Genomic DNA, 18,406 nt, shown 5'->3' on the forward strand with positions numbered 1-18,406 from the left:
GACCACACAAGGGATAATATGACATTTTAGGACATTTTGAGATATTCTTCATGACCTTTTGACATTTCTTTGGAAATTTTGTATAGCATACTGTACTATGAATACTATGACTTTTTGATGCTTTATAGTATCACTATTTTATAGACTATATTATTTATGACATTTTTCATTTTTTTCAATGATCTTTTGGACAAACTGCTACGACTTTTTTTGACAAACTATAATGTGACATTTTATGATGTGATATTTTTAATGACTTTTTTTCGGGCATTACTATACTTTGACTTTTTATAACAAACTATATACTGTGACTTTTCTGGATATTCTATACTATGACATTTTTATTACTTTTGTCGACATACTATACTATGACTTTTTTGGACATTCTATACTATGACTTTTCCAGATACTATGACAATTTTATGACTTTTTATCAACACTATTATAATTTGTTTTTACATACTATGCTATGGCTTTTTTTTTACGTTTTTCGACATATACTATGCCTTTGTTTGACATACTATTCTATGACTTTTTTCGACTTACTATACTATGGTTTTTTGTGACTTTTTTTGACATACTGTACTATGGCTTTTTTTCAAAATATTATGCTATGGCTTTTTTTTACTTTTTTCGACATACTATGCTATGACTTTTTTTACTTTTTTTTCGACATACTATACTATGACTTTTTTTTACTTTTACTTTACTTTGTTTTTACTTTTCTCGACATGCTATACTATGACTTTTTTCAAAACACTATATACCATGACTTTTTTCGACATAATATACTGTGACTTTTTTCAAAACACTATATACCATGACTTTTTTCGACATGCTATACTGTGACTTTTTTTTTCTTTTTTTGACATACTATACTATCACTTTTTTATGACTTTTTTCAGCTTACTATAGTATGACTTTGTTGGACATACTATACTATGACTTTTTTTCGACTTACTATACTATGGCTTCTTTGTGACTTTTTTGGACATACCATATTATGACTTTTTTGACATACTATACTATGGCTTTTTTCAAAGTATTATGCTATGCCTTTTTTTTTACTTTTTTCAACATACTGTACTATGGCTCTTTATTAGTTTTTTCGACATACTATACTATGACTTTTTTTTACTTTTTTCGACATGCTATACTATGGCTTTTTTCAAAACACTATATACCATGACTTTTGTCGACATACTATACTATGACTTTTTAGAAATTCTATACTATGACTTTTCCATATGCTATGACAATTTTATTACTTTTTATCAATACTATTATGATTTGTTTTTACATACTATGCTATGGCTTTTTTTGACATACTATACTATGGCTTTTTTCAAAATATTATGCTATGGCTTTTTTTGACTTTTTTCGACATCCTATACTATGACTTTTTTCAAAACACTATATACCATGACTTTTTTGGACATGATATACTATGACTTTTTTGTCACTTTTTTCGACACACTATACTAAGACTTTTTCAACATACTATACTATGACTTTTTTCGATATACTATACTATGACTTTTTTCGACATGCTATACTATGACTTTTTTTTACTTTTTTCGACATATTATACTATGTCTTTTTTGACTTTTTTCGACATGCTATACTACGACTTTTTTTTTTGACTTTTTGGACATGCTATACTATGACTTTTTCAACATTTTCGCCACTATGACTTTTTCGACGTAGCACAATACTTGCTTGATTTTTCGGCTTACTATACTATGGCTTTTTGGTTTTTTCGGACTTTTTGTACCCTATTATGACTTTTTTCGACATACTATACGCGTTTTTCGACATACTATACTATGGCTTTTTTCAACATACTATACTATGAATTTTTTTTGCTTTTTTCGACACACTATACTATGACTTTTCGACATACTATACTATGGCTTTTTTCAACATACTATACTATCACTTTTTTATGACTTTTTTCGGCATGCTATACTATGACTTTTTTCGACATGCTATACTATGACTTTTTTTGACATGCTATACTATGGCTTTTTTTTTAACTTTTTTTGACATACTATACTATCACTTTTTTATGACTTTTTTCGGCATGCTATACTATGACTTTTTTCGGCATGCTATACTATGACTTTTTTTGACATGCTATACTATGGCTTTTTTTTTTTACTTTTTTTGACATACTATACTATGACTTTTTTCGACATGCTATACTATGACTTTTTTCGACTTACTATACTATGGCTTTTTTTTACTTTTTCCAACATCCTTTACTATGACTTTTTTCAAAACACTATATACCATGACTTTTTTCAACATGCTATACTATGACTTTTTCAAAACACTATATACCATGACTTTTTTGGACATACTATGACTTTTTTGTCACTTTTTTGACACACTATACTAAGACTTTTTCAACATACTATACTACGACTTTTTTCGACATGCTATAGTATGACTTATTTTTTTACTTTTTTCGACATATTATACTATGTCTTTTGGGACTTTTTTCGACATGCTATACTATGGCTTTTTTCAAAACACTATATACCATGACTTTTGTCGACATACTATACTATGGCTTTTTTCAAAACACTATATACCATGACTTTTTTCGACATACTATACTATGGCTTTTTATGAGTTTTTTCGACATAGTATGCTATGACTTTTTTGACTTTTTTCGACATACTATACAATGAGTTTTTTAAAACTTTTTTCAACATGCTATACTATGGCTTTTTTCAGAACACTATATACCATGACTTTTTTCAAAACACTATAACATGATATATATGACTTTTTGTGACTTTTTGGACGCCTATACTATGACTTTTTGTCACTTTTTTCGACATGCTGTACTATGACTTTTTTGGACTTTTCGATATATTATACTATGACAATTTTATTACTTTTTATCAACACTATTATAATTTGTTTTGACATACTATGCTATGGCTTTTTCAACTTACTATACTATGGGTTTTTTATGACTTTTTTGGACATACCGTATTCTGACTTTTTTTGACATACTGTACTATGGCTTTTGTCAAAATATTGTGCTATGGTTTTTTTTGACTTTTTTCGACATACTATGCTATGACTTTTTTTTGACTTTTTTCGACATCCTATACTATGACTTTTTTCAAAACACTATATACCATGACTTTTATCGACATGCTATACTATGGCTTTTTATGAGTTTTTTCTACATGCTATACTATGCCTTTTTTTTTACATACTATACTATTACTTTTCGACACACTATACTAAGACTTTTTCAACATACTATGCTATTACTTTTTTGGACATGCTATACTATGACTTTTTTTCGACTTACTATACTATGGCTTTTTTGTGACTTTTTTGGACATACCATATTATGACTTTTTTCGACATGCTATACTATGACTTTTTCAACATACTATACTATGACTTTTTTGTCACTTTTTTCGATGTACTAAACTATGACTTTTGTCGACATACTATATTATGAATTTTTTCGACATGCTATACTATGACTTTTTATGACTTTTTTCGACATAGTATGCTGTGACTTTTTTTTACTTTTTTCGACATACTATACTATGACTTTTCGACATACTATACTATGACCTTTTTTTACTTTTTTCGACATACTATACTATGACTTTTGTCAACATACTATACTAAGGCTTTTTTTTTTAAAACTTTTTTCAACATACTATACTATGACTTTTTTACTTTTTTCGACATACTATACTATGACTTTTTTTCCACTATCTATACCATGACTTTTTTGGATACACTATACTATGGCTTTTTTGTGACTTTATTGGACATACCATATTATGACTTTTTTGACATACTATACTATGGCTTTTTATGACATTTTTCGACATACTATACTATGACTTTTTATTAACTTTATTTGACATACTATACTATGGCTTTTTTAAACTTTTGTCATCATACTATACTATGACTTTTTTCAACATAATATAATCTTTTTGTCACTTTTGTCCACATACTATACTATGACTTTTGACTTTTTTCGACATGCTATACTATGACTTTTTTTCGACTTACTATACTATGGCTTTGTTGACTATTTTCAACTTAATATACTATGACTTTTTTTTGACTTACTATACTATGGCATTTTTGTGACTTTTGTGGACATGCTATACTGTGACTTTTTTTGACACTCTATATTGTGACTTTTTTCGACATACTATACTATGACTTTTTTTCCACAATCTGTACCAAGACTTTTTTGACTTTTTTTGATTCACTATACTAAGACTTTTTTCGACATATTATACTATGGCTTTTTTGAATTTTTTCGACATGCTATACTATGGCTTTTTTCAACATACTATACTATCACTTTTTTATGACTTTTTTCGGCATGCTATACTATGACTTTTTTCGACATGCTATACTATGACTTTTTTTTTTTACTTTTTTCGACATACTATACTATGACTTTTTTCGACATACTATACTATGGCTTTTTTCGACATGCTATACTATGGCTTTTTTTTTTTACTTTTTTTGACATACTATACTATGACTTTTTTCGACATGCTATACTATGACTTTTTTCGACATACTATACTATGACTTTTTTTGACATACTATACTATGACTTTTTCGACATGCTATACCGACTTTTTCGACTTACTATACTATGGCTTTTTTTTACTTTTTCCAACATCCTTTACTATGACTTTTTTCAAAACACTTTATAGCATGACTTTTTCAACATGCTATCGCATGACTTTTTCAAAACACTATATACCATGACTTTTTTGGACATACTATGACTTTTGTGTACTTTTTTGACACCTAAAGTACTAACGTTTCAACATACTATACCGAACTTTTTTCGACATGCTATATCTGTATTATTTTTTACTTTTTTCGACATATTATACTTTGATCTTTTTGGGCTTTCGACATGCTATGCTATGGCTTTTCAAAAACACTATATACCACAGACTTTTTGTCGATATCATCCTATGGCTTTTCAAAACACTATATACCATGACTTTTTTCGACATACTATACTATGGCTTTTTATGAGTTTTTTCGACATAGTATGCTATGACTTTTTTGACTTTTTTCGACATACTATACAATGAGTTTTTTAAAACTTTTTTCAACATGCTATACTATGGCTTTTTTCAGAACACTATATACCATGACTTTTTTCAAAACACTATAACATGATATACTATGACTTTTTTGTGACTTTTTTGGACATACTATACTATGACTTTTTTGTCACTTTTTTCGACATGCTGTACTATGACTTTTTTGGACTTTTCGATATATTATACTATGACAATTTTATTACTTTTTATCAACACTATTATAATTTGTTTTGACATACTATGCTATGGCTTTTTCAACTTACTATACTATGGGTTTGTTATGACTTTTTTGGACATACCGTATTCTGACTTTTTTTGACATACTGTACTATGGCTTTTGTCAAAATATTGTGCTATGGCTTTTTTGACTTTTTTCGACATACTATGCTATGACTTTTTTTTTGACTTTTTTCGACATCCTATACTATGACTTTTTTCAAAACACTATATACCATGACTTTTATCGACATGCTATACTATGGCTTTTTATGAGTTTTTTCTACATGCTATACTATGCCTTTTTTTTTACATACTATACTATTACTTTTCGACACACTATACTAAGACTTTTTCAACATACTATGCTATTACTTTTTTGGACATGCTATACTATGACTTTTTTCGACTTACTATACTATGGCTTTTTTGTGACTTTTTTGGACATACCATATTATGACTTTTTTCGACATGCTATACTATGACTTTTTCAACATACTATACTATGACTTTTTTGTCACTTTTTTCGACATGCTATACTATGACTTTTTATGACTTTTTTCGACATAGTATGCTGTGACTTTTTTTTACTTTTTTCGACATACTATACTATGACTTTTCGACATACTATACTATGACCTTTTTTTACTTTTTTCGACATACTATACTATGACTTTTTTCGACTTACTATACTATCAATTTTTTATGACTTTTATCAGCTATACTATACTATGACTATTTTGGACATGCTATACTATGACTTTTTTTCGATTTACTATACTATGACTTTTTTGTGACTTTTGTCGACATACTATACTATGACTTTTTTGGACATGTTATACTATGACTTTTTGTCACTTTTGTCGACATGCTATACTATGACTTTTTTGGACATTCAATCACTGACTTTTGATGTATTATGTTCGTTTATTACTTTTTTATCAAAGCGCTATTATTGTTTTTGCTCACTATTTATGTTTTTTTTTTTTTTTCGTTTTCAGGCGAAATGCTGCTCACTATGACTTTTTGGACATACCATATTATGACTTTTTTTACTTTTTTCGACCGGCTATACTATGACTTTTGTCCGCTTTTGTGCGACATACTATGCTATGACTTTTGTCAACGCTTAAAAATACTATCTAAGGCTTTTACTTTTTCAACATACTATACTATGACTTTTTCGACATACTATACTATGACTTTTTTGGATACACTAATACTATGGCTTTTGGCGGCTTTGTGGACATACCATATTATTGCTTTTTGACATATATACTATGGCTTTTTATGACGATTTTAGACATACTATACTATGACTTTAATTAACTTTTGTTGACATACTGCTCCTATGGCTTTTAAACTTTTGTCATCATACTATGCTATGACTTTTTCAACATACTATAATCTTTGTCACTTTTTGTCACATACTATACATGACTTTTGACTTTTTTTGGTATCCTATACTATGACTTTTTTCGACTTACTATACTATGGCTTTGTTGACTATTTTCAACAATATACTATGACTTTTTTTACTTATATACTATGGCATTTTGTGACTTTTGTGGACATGCTATACTATTGTGACTTTTTGACCTCTATATTGTGACTTTTAGACATACTATACCTGGCTTTTGTAATTATTTTCAGCCACACTATACTATAGTTTTGTTCGGTACTATACTATGACTTTTTTCCACAATCTGTACCAGACTTTTTGACTTTTTGATTCACTATACTAAGACTTTTTCGCCCATATTATACTATGGCTTTTGAATTTTTAGACGTATTATATACTATGGCTTTTGTCACTTGACTTTTTTTTCGACACCAGCATACATTAATTTTTTAGACTTATAGTATGGCTTTTTTGACCACTATATTTGGCTTTTAGACATACTATACTATTTTTTTACTTTTTCTGACATACTTTTTTTCTTTCGACATGCTATACTATGGTTTTTTATGACTTTTTGTCGACATACTATACTATGACTTTTTTTGTGACTTTTGACAACATACTATACTATGCCTTTTTGACTTTTTTCGACACTATAGTTTTCGACATGACAAAATGTTCATTTTTATAGTTGGTAGTTTCAAATTCTTTATTGAGTACATATGCAAAACATTCAAAACGAAGCAGTCAATGGCAATGCACATCTCTAACCATAGTAAAGAATGTATGAAATATGTTTCAAAATAAAATAAAAAGGCAAAACTAAATATGGTATAAAATATATCATGTAAATCGTAAATAAAACATATTCGTGGTACACAGTAATTTCAAAATTAACATTCTGTTATGTAAACAGGAATATACTAAATTGTGCATAATGATTAGTAATATATACAGTGATGAAAAGATGTAGTGATTAGTTTAGGAGTCTTATGATCCTGAAACTGCCCCTGAGCCTGGTGGTGAGGGAACCAGATGCTGTGGTACTGTCTGCCAGACAGCAGCAGGCTGATGATCCTGATGTAGATCTCCTGTACACTCCTGGATGTAGAGTTCCTCCATTGATGGCAGCTACCTCCGGTTGATGTTCTGAGCCGTTTTCACCACCCTTTGAAGAGCTTGTATGTCAGTAGTGTGTTAAAAAGTCATAGTACAGTATGTCAAAAAAAGACAAAGTATAGTATGTCAAAAAAGTCATGAAAATTGCACAGCATAGTATGTCGATGAAAGTCATACTATAGCATGTCGAAAAAAGTCACAGTATAGTATGTCTAAAAAATAATGAAAAAGTCACAGTAGTATGTCATGAAAAAAGTAAAAAAAGTCATGGTATAGTATGTGTAAAAAAGTCATAGGATAGCATGTCATAGAAAGGTCATAGTATAGTATGTCGAAAAAGGCATGCTATATGTTGAAACATGTCATAAAAAGTCATAGTACTATTAGGTATGTCATAAAAAGTCATAGTATAGTATGTCAAAAAAGTCATGAAAATTGCACAGCATAGTATGTCGATGGAAGTCATACTATAGCATGTCGAAAAAAGTCACAGTATAGTATGTCTAAAAAGTCATGAAAAAAGTAAAAAAAGTCATGGTATAGTATGTGTAAAAAAGTCATAGGATAGCATGTCATAGAAAGGTCATAGTATAGTATGTCGAAAAAGGCATGCTATATGTTGAAAAATGTCATAAAAAGTCATAGTACTATTAGGTATGTCATAAAAAGTCATAGTATAGTATGTGTAAAAAGTCATAAAATGTCATAGTAAAGTATGTCAAAAAAAAAGTCTTAAGTCATAGTAAAGTATGTTGAAAAATGTCATAGCATACTATGTCGAAAAAAATCGTAGTAGGGTATGTCGTAAAAAGTCACAAAAATGTCACTAAAGTTATAGTATAGTATATCGAAAAATATGAAAAGTCATATTATAGTTTGCCGTATAAAAACAATTCATAGTATTGTATGTGGAAAGAAAAATCAGAAAAATGTCATTGTATAGTATCATAATTAAAAGTAATAGTACAGTATGGTAAAAAAAAAAGTCAATAATGCGATCATTTTTGCTGTAAATATGTCATAGGAAAGTATGTCAAAAAAGTCTTATCTTATATTTCTGAATATTGGGGTGTACCAAGTCCTGCTTGCCAGACCACCTTAGCTGCAAGACCCAAGGGGGTAAGCTTTGCTTCAGAACTCGAACCTCCTATGGCGCCATTTTGTTGCTACCTGGCCATCACCTCCTGTTAGCATTCCACTGACTAGCCTACATTTTGGCGCCACTTGACAGCGAATAACTTTACATCTGAAGCGTTTAAAGATTCTATTTGTCCATTGTTTAGTTCTAAAGAAACACGACAATGTATAAAAGGCTCCATTACCTTGTATCTCACGTTATGGCTCCGTAGCAGACGTTTGTGTAAAAATAGGCTAACGATTGTGTCACATAGCAGAGGAATTACCGTATAGTACAGGATAAGCTTGCAGGCAGTTTCGACTTACATGAGCTGTTTAGGTTTAATTACTAATGTTAACTAGCATTTTAGTTAGCAATAATTAGCCAGTGCCTATGTTATCTCCTTACATATACCTACACTCTCCTTCTCTGTAAGATTGGGAATGATTGAGATTTCTCTTGGCACAGCTACCAGAAGACTTCCAACTTTCAGACACGTTGCTCACGTCACATTTACGCTGTCTCTCTCAGTTGGAGGCTGCGCAGTAAAGCTGGCCATCACCGGAAAAGTGCTTTTAATATCCTTCACTGGTCTCCGTCCAGAGACACGGGGTCTATTGGTCCATTATATACTGTCTATGGCTAGACGTCACAGCGACGGTGTGTCTGCAAATTGGGCTCAGGAAGGAACTTGTTTTGGTGGAACATTTGCACCTCGCAAAAGAAAACGGCACGCAAAATATTAAATGAAGTTAAGTGTTAACCACGACACTTCTATTCATATCAGCTGGATACGTGGTTAAACGAAATTAGCTCTTACATGTGTATCGCTTCATGTAGTTTGTCCGTAACAAATCCCTGCCAATCGCTCCCAAACATTATTCTTATATTCAAATATTCTTAGTTAAATCATTACAATCTTTACAGTTCAAATTTTCCTCAAAACGCGCCATCTTCAGCTTGAAGTTTGTTGAGGTTTCCCCAAAGCAACAGTTTTGCAAGACGAGGGACATCCAGCGGAAGAATCTGGTCAATGAGTTGTCGTCGACATAGACTAGGGGGGGTGTGGAAGGGGGGGGGGGTACCCTAAGTGTAGCCTACTGTGATAACGCCGTAGCTCAAATACCATAATGCTATACGTGTATGTGTCCTTTGTTGTGTTCCTAAACTGCATTCGTTTGTGATTTTGAAAGCCAAAGAATGCACTGGCCCTCGGGGGGGGGGAGGCAAATACATAATGCATACTTGTGGTAGCTGAGTCTGTTTCTACAAAGTCAGACAAAGTCCCTGAACATCAGTGAACACTCATGCAACATCACGAATTCCCCCTGGACGGTCACTGGCCTTCAGAACAAAGAGAGGGAGCAAAGAAACAACGGCAAAAAGTCACCAAAGTCTGTAACTCGTTCTCTCTGTTGTGGTTCCCCGCAGTGATCGTGGTGCTGTTCGCTGCCCTGAGGAGACAGAGGAAGAAGGAGCCTCTGATCATCTCCAAAGAGGACGTCCGAGACAACGTCGTCAGCTACAACGACGAAGGGGGCGGAGAGGAGGACACTCAGGCCTTTGATATCGGCACGCTGCGCAACCCGGAGGCCATCGAGGAGAGCAAGCAGCGGAGGGACATCGTCCCCGAGACCTTCTACCCTGCGGTGCGACGGCCCGTGCTGCCCCCGATCCGGGACACCAACGGGGACGTGAGAGACTTCATCAACCAGAGGCTCCAGGACAACGACAGCGACCCGACGGCGCCGCCTTACGACTCCCTGGCCACCTACGCCTACGAGGGCAACGGCTCCGTGGCGGAGTCCCTCAGCTCACTCGACTCGGTGACCACAGAGGGCGACCAGGACTACAACTACCTGAGCGAGTGGGGACCCCGGTTTAAGAAACTGGCGGACATGTACGGGGGCGACGACGACGACAGCGACAGGGATTCCTAACGAGAGCCTGGCACGAGGAGAGAAAAAGCGCGGAAATCCAAAACGCGCGTGAAACTTTGGTGCAATTTTTTGCCGCACGTGTAGCGAGAAAAATGGCGAAAAGGACCGAGAAACGAGCACCATTTGTCCAAGTGCTCTTTCACCGCTACCGCGCACCATTCAGTCGTCCCTCCGGTGACCGGACGTAGGCTTTGTGTGTCAAGTCAGTGTTAGTTGCGTTTTTTTTTTTTGCCAGGGTGCAGTGAAAAGAGACTTTGTGTCAAGACTTTTGTGTGTGTGTGTATATACATGAGGCCCAAATATACCGTTTTTTTTTTTTTTCTTCTTTTTTTCTTCTCCAAAGCTGCGTTTGATGGACATGTTCAACAAGCAGTTTTGTAAAATCAACAGATATGCCTATGTATTTTTCAGTGTTTCTCGGACAAAAACATGCTGCATATTGTGAGTTCTATCTTAGCTTGTGTACGTACGGTAATATGATACAATACGCTGTACAGTCGTTTTGTTTTCTAGGGATTTTTTATTCCAAACGATCCCCTCTTTCAGCGACGGCTGCCTCACGTTATCCACAGTTTTGCTCGAGCCAGAACATTTTGGCATCCTCATCTCTTGATGAGAAAAATGAGAAATCTCGATACAAGTTGGGTTGGGATTGCGTAATCGAATTTGTGTTCGGTCGACGAGTGGCTAATTGTTCTTTAAAGGTTACAAAAGCCGTTTAAAGCTTGCGTGGAATTCACAGCCACAACCAACATCTGCAAAAACACTAGTTATGTTATTTTTGCAGTATCGGATTTCCATCTCCACACAGCTTGGATCATTGTGTGTGAGGTGAGCCAAATACCAAATATTTCCCTTGTTGAGCTGAATGTCTTCAGAACCATTTTTTTTCTCTGTGCAGCCAACTGGCTGAAAAATGAAGTACACAAAATAAGTGTTATTTTCTAAGATACGTTGATAAAAATTTACCAATCTAATGTGCACCATCCTCAGAGGAAAATACTGGTCTTGTTGGACTTTATTTTTATTTTTTTTTGCTCATATCGACCGTGGAAATGTGTAAATGTTTCACTCTGTACAGCATGGTGTTAAGTCACATTAACTGGAGCTTGAAACTACGGCATTAGATTAAACATCTCGTGGACGGTTAGCATTAAAATTAATCATGCAAATTTATTTTCAACAGGGAAAAGTAACATTTGAATCAACGTACCAAGTCGACTGGAATTAGAACAATTATACATGCGCATTTAAACTTGGACTCGGTCCATCTGTAAAGCTTTTATGCTTTTACATAAGCATCAAAGTCTATAATATGAGTCAAAAGAGTTGCCTTAAATTAAAAAAAAAAAAATCTTCTCGCCTGGAGTCTAGATTTTCTTAAATTTGGGGGTCAGATTCTTTTCAAAAGAAGAGAAAGAACCATCTAAAATGTGACCTACAGCATTCAATAAAGAAATATAAAATGATTTTCTTACACTTGTTTGATCAACATTTCGTGTCCTGAGATGGGCTCGGTCCTGCACAGTCGAATGTATAATAATGTAACATAGCAGTTTTTGGAAATGTGCCAAAAAGCAAAGAACACCAGTATTTTCCTTTTAAAAATTCTTCTAATTTCTGTACACTGTTCAGTCTCTTTCATTACATGTACCGTATGTAGGGTTGAACATGAAGCCAGTCCAAGTGTTCACCTAACTGATTTCCCAGCGGGACGAACAGCCTTTTCCATAAAAAAAAAAAAAAAAAGGGGGGCGCCTGACCTTTGACTGGTGCGGAATAAGGCGCACAAACCCAGAGGTGTTTCATCGTCTCCGAGATGAGGTCGAAACGTCCTGCGGCAACAACAAGCAACGGTTTAGTTTTTAAAGCGATTTAGAAAACAAAAGAAAGAAAAGCAATATCATCAAATTACTTCAAGACCCCCTAACAATGAAAAAAAAAATTGTCTTGAAATAACGAAGGCTGGGAACTGGGAGGGCAGAATGATAGAGAGAAAAAAAAAAAAAAAAAAGAGGCCAGCCAAAACAAGCTCTGCCCTCACTTTAGCAAAAGGCCAACCTGTGAAGAGGCTGCCATTCATCAGACATTTGAAACCATAATATCAAAACACAATTGCGTAATTGCCACAGCGGTACACTTATTCTCTGCGTACTCCGAAATCGGGCTCGACATCGGCGCAGTGCATTAAACAATCCAATTGAAAACACAGCGGTCGGAAGATTCTGAACGCTCCGCTATTGTATACATGTGTTCTTTTTCGTTTTTCTTCGCCCCCTTGTTTGGTTTATTAGCTCTTTGCTAGTGCTCCCATAGACTAAGTGGCCATTTCCAGACTGCAGCAACGTTTTCTATGATTACCTATTAATGGGTTTGAAAAACCCTTCACTCTAACAAAGCTGCTTTTCTGCCTCAAGGTCCAATGCGAGGTCTCAAATGGAAATCAACATGACAGCAGCACTCAGCAAATTTATTTTTCTTTCTCCCTTCAGTCTTCACTATTTTCTGTCTTCATACAGGGTGTCAGCATATCGCCATTACGAAGACGTGCTTGTGTTTTCCTATGGAGAGTATAATTGCCTCCAAGCATTGGCGCCATGCTCAGCTAAGATAACAGAAAAATGTTGCACATCGTAAAAAGCCCCGGCACTTCTGGTTTTTATTTTTTTATTTGAGGCAACTAGATGGTGACGCTGATGTCCTCTGTCTCCAGATACAGTAGATCCTGTGGTTGTTGATGTGTAGACACGGTGGGCCCCGGGGCTCAACCTCTACTGCGGTATATTATCTTGGTGACAATGTGATTGAGCTGTGGAGTTTTGTTAATGTAGAAACAACTTGAGAGGTCGTGGTAGTGTTAAGAGGGCCCTACATCGTTGGCTATTCATCAATCTGCTTTGTAAAACGTGATATTTTGTACTGAATATTTATATGACACGATTAAATATCTTTAAAAATCAGCCTCTGTTTTCTTTGTTGAGGTATCATTTAAAAAAAACAAACATACATTAAATCGAGGGTTACACATCTGACAGGTTTATGTACTTGTGTAGTAGATCCAGTGGACTACTCGCTTTTTTTCTTTGGGGTTATGAAGGATAATTTAACTTTTATCTGAAATATGATAGCAGCCACGGGCTAGCAGGTACGAGATTTACCATCCTCAAAGGTATGTATGTATTATCTACAATAAATCTCAGTACAAAAGACTCAACTCTACATGCGAGATAGTAATTCATATGACGGCCGTTGTTAAATAGCTGGATCCAGAGGCTACTGAGCTGAGGAAATTGTTAATTAGACAATCTATAATTAAGATCTGTCAGACAGCCAATCGGATTTGGAGAGAGGTTAAAAAAAAAAAAAAAAGAGAGGGGGATAGAAAAAAATCATTTTGATTATTAGAGGATGAGTGGCAGATGTGGGACAGATGGTGACATTGTAGCGATTGACTATAATTGACTCAACCCTTTTTCTGGTTAAGGCCTCTTAGCGGAGCAGTGAGCGAGTGTGGATCACAATAAATGCAAAAGAATGATTTTCGACATTTAATCTGAAACTTTATTTACAATAAAATATTCCATGGTTTATTTAGCATTTCATACTTCATTTAAAAACTTTTTATGGCATGTTTCAGTGACATTGTGAGCTCCTGCTGTGGTTTTGGGTTAAAATGTTAACTTAATATTTAAAGATTAGGTAACAAACATAAACATAAGACAACATAAGGCCACCTTTGACAGTGCTACAGTACTAAACAGCATAAAAGATGAAATTGTGGACAAAAAAAACTAATTTCAGCTCAAATCTCTAGGTTAAGCGTCAAAGCAACCCAACTAATGCTCACCAGTGTCCCACAAATGTCCGTGTAGAACTTAGGCAACAGTCAATCATCATTTCTAAACTACCACAGCTCCACAGTTTACTAGTGGCGTCTGTATTTTGCCAACTCTTGCCTGGACGGCTGCCACCTTTGCAGTCAGAGCTCCTTAATGTGGATGCGGATCCGGATTGGCCTCCAAAAAAAGGTGCTGTCACTTCCTGCATTCCTCCGGCTCGTCGGTCTCCTTCTCCTGCCGCTCCCGCTCTCGTCTCATCTCCTTCAGCTCCTGTCTGTATTTCCGCTCGATGAAGCGCTTCTGATGAGCCATCTGTGGGAAGTTATCTGGTACAGGGAGAAGCAGAGTGGGAAACAGAGAGAAGTCGACCAAGGAGAACAGATAAAGAGAGAGACACAAAGAGGCAGGGGTGTGAAGAGACAAGGTCAGTTTCCAACTGGGCGAGGACAGCAATTTAGGGCTCAAATTGCACAGCCTATAGTTTTCGTAGCAAGTGTCATGTTGTCACTTTGGTCAAATGAGTGATTCAATTGCCCTCATGTTGTTATTTCATTATTAATGATAAAGTAACAAGGAATTAGACAAGCTTTGTTTGGTTTCAGCACACTGACTGTGAGATCTGATAACATAATTACAAGTGAATATTTCTAAATGAGATCTGCAATAAGATGGTGTAGTGTGACAGCAGAGAAAGTAACACAAACAGATACAAGCTGATAGTGTGTTAACATAGGCTTCTGTAGTTCGAGCACGGATGATCTATAAAAGTTTTGCTTTGAAAACTCTAATATAAAACTGCTGATTGGCAGAACTCTTTTAATAGCTGACAAATGCTAATTGTTGACAACCAGTAAGCTGTAGAAAAGAAAAAAAAAAACAGGAATCTAATCAGCCATCAGTTTCTGAAGAAAAGATCTGAAGTCTCCATGTAGGTTTTCTGCTCTCTTCCAACTTGGCTGAAGCCACACAACCAAAGAGGGCTTAGAAAGCGTCAACAGTAACGAGCGAATCTGAAAGGTTAGGGGTCCTGTTCATCAAGGAAACACTCAAAAATGCTACCAAACTTCTTTTAAAATCTCAACCAAGACACAAATGAGTTATTGAGGCAATATGTGTTGTGGCAAAAAAGATAACTTTGCATTTCAATTAAGACATTTGCTATTTTGAGACTGAAACACTACAACAATTTCTTTTCAGCCAGCACCTGGTGGTCATTATTTGGTATCGCATGTATAGCCACACTGCATCACTGTCCTGTGAAAACCAAGCATCTCCCGAACGTCAACTTTTCACGAGCTAAGAAAAACAATTGTTTGGTGTTCAAAAATGTCAGGAAAAAAATGTATTAAGTCATTAAGTCTCCCCCTAAAGCCCAAGCGTATTCAAACAGGTGGTTTTGTGTGACCAGGAGTCCGAGCGACTAGAAAACCCATCACAATTCACGTCTGAGAAACGAACCAGAGAATTGCATTTTTATTTCTGAAAAACAATCAATGAAATAACTAAAAGTGTTCGCTCTAGCTGCAACTAACAATTCAACTAATAATTCCAATTATCAATTGATTTTTTTGTTCGATCGATCCATAAATCGTTCATTCTGTGCAATATGTATAATAGATAATGAAACGCCCCCATCACATGTTCTGAGAATTTCAAGATGACATTTTCAAATGCCTTATTTATTTTGTTCAACCAACAGAACCATGACCCAAAGATATCCAAACAACCATTATATTAAACAGAAAAAGGCAGGAAATCTTCTCCTTTGAGAAGTTGGAAGAAGAGAATGTTTGGCACTATCTTATCACAATTTTTATCAAAATAGTTGTTATTTTTCTGTCCGTCGACTAATCAATTCAGCTTAATTCAACTTCAAACTAGGCAGAATTTCCCACACCATAAAGGAACACATTATCCTATTTGGAGATACCTGGAATTCACTAGAAGCTTTAGTTTCCTGTGAAATCCAGCAGGATTCAACCCAACGACCCACCAGGCAGCACTGTTAGTAATTTTGTTATTCAGAGCTTAGCTCATTTCCCATTAAGTGTTTACATTACTGGGTCCATCCACTGCACACCTCAATTTAAAACAGCACGCATGACAGAGGCCCGGTGGCTTGTGTCAACTCGCTGAGACACACATTTGACTGTGCAGTTTTTCCGGTCACTGACCATGACCATGCAAACCTCAACAAATAAAAAATCAGTCTTTCAATACTTTTTCCCAAAGAAGTTTTAAAGTCAGTCTTTGACAGAAAATAAAGACGACCCACACAAAAACAAATCTAAAAGTTGTAATTCTGGCCTTTCTGTTAGTGGTTTATTATACAAAGCGTATTTTGGCTGTGTACTTCAGCAAGTTGAGTTTATAATCAGCGGGAAGATAGAATGGTAGATAGACAGAGGAGAGTTGTAGCCCTTTGTATACTCAAATTGAAAAAGGACCAAACCATATTGAACTAATTTACATTTGATTGTAAATGTAGCAGACACTTGTATCTTCCCTGGTAAAGCTCTGTCAGCTGTTGGAGACCTTTTAGTCTTAAAGGACAATTCCGGCACAAAATTAACCTAGGGATCTGTTTTCATGCTAATCGAATGTGTCTGTAGCTTGAAACTAGCTACTGCAAACCGGTGTTTAGCTGCTAACGCTAGCTTTAGGGGCACAGGGTAAATCGCTATTTCTACACCATTAACAAGGCTCAAAATAGCACCACACTTAAACAGTAGAATAGTGAGGGTCCCTACATGCAAACCGAAGCATTGAGAACTTTGAAAGTGTACAGACAGTTTATTTACAAGGATAGATTATAAAGACAGTAGTGTTAATGTTTACATTTTGGATAACAGTCATGATCAGTCGAACGCCGTGCAACCAGTAACATAGCTCAAACACAGCAATGTTAGTGGTGTAGAAGTAGTGATTTACCCTGTGCCCCCGAAAGCTAGCGTTAGCAGCTAAACACCGGTTTGCAGTAGCTAGTTTCAAGCTACAGACACATTGGATTAGCATTAAAACAGATCCCAGAGAACGTTCGACTCGGTACACATATGTTACCGACATATGTCCTGCCGCGTCCACTGCGTCACCCATGCTCTGCTGTGCCACGTTACATCCTGTAACGCCCTGCTGTGCCCGGCTATGACATGAACTACTACGACTACCATTGTAGTCACTGTTCCATTATCTTTATTGTGACTATTACGCCAAAAATTGAATTGAATTATTAACCCCTAGGTTCATTTTGTGCCAGAATTGTCCTTTAAGCAAGTAATACACTAACTTTTCCAACTGGGTCATAAAACATGCCTTGTTGTCTTTGCTTGTTTGTTTCTGATCATTTCCCTGCTACTAACCTCGGAAGGACCGTTTATAAAAAGGTCTACAAGTTTGCTTAGTGTAGTTGTAACCATCCTCCAACACCTTAAAGCCGAGAGTCAACACTTTAACCTCACACACCGTTTCATTTCAAATCCAACGTGCTGCAGTACAGAGCCAAAACAACAGACCATGTGTCACTGTCTAAATACTTAGGGCCTGTGCTGCAGATAGTGTATATTATCGTCTGATAAATGGGAAAATTTAATTATTACTATTGTCCAGACAGTGGACTCGCAGATGATAATATGGCGCCTTAG

The 18,406-nt window shown here is 35.2% G+C and overlaps 2 protein-coding genes across 4 annotated transcripts in view; one reads left to right on the forward strand and one right to left on the reverse strand.

Annotated features, from left to right (window-relative positions):
- Window positions 1-13,886, forward strand: part of LOC120552040 (cadherin-10-like) — a 75,536-nt gene extending 61,650 nt beyond the window's left edge. For both annotated transcript variants that reach the window (XM_039789684.1, XM_039789685.1), the window contains exon 12: window positions 10,418-13,886. In XM_039789684.1, coding sequence (XP_039645618.1) covers window positions 10,418-10,926 — 509 coding nt within the window. In that variant the 3' untranslated portion in view covers window positions 10,927-13,886. The remainder of the gene's footprint in view (window positions 1-10,417) is intronic.
- Window positions 13,887-14,464: 578 nt separating this feature from the next.
- Window positions 14,465-18,406, reverse strand: part of drosha (drosha ribonuclease III) — a 104,474-nt gene continuing 100,532 nt past the window's right edge. For both annotated transcript variants that reach the window (XM_039789682.1, XM_039789683.1), the window contains exon 32: window positions 14,465-15,091. In XM_039789682.1, the coding sequence (XP_039645616.1) occupies window positions 14,961-15,091 (131 nt within the window). In that variant the 3' untranslated portion in view covers window positions 14,465-14,960. The remainder of the gene's footprint in view (window positions 15,092-18,406) is intronic.

The sequence above is a fragment of the Perca fluviatilis genome, chromosome 22 (assembly GCF_010015445.1).
Source record: "Perca fluviatilis chromosome 22, GENO_Pfluv_1.0, whole genome shotgun sequence".
Lineage (NCBI taxonomy): Eukaryota > Metazoa > Chordata > Actinopteri > Perciformes > Percidae > Perca > Perca fluviatilis.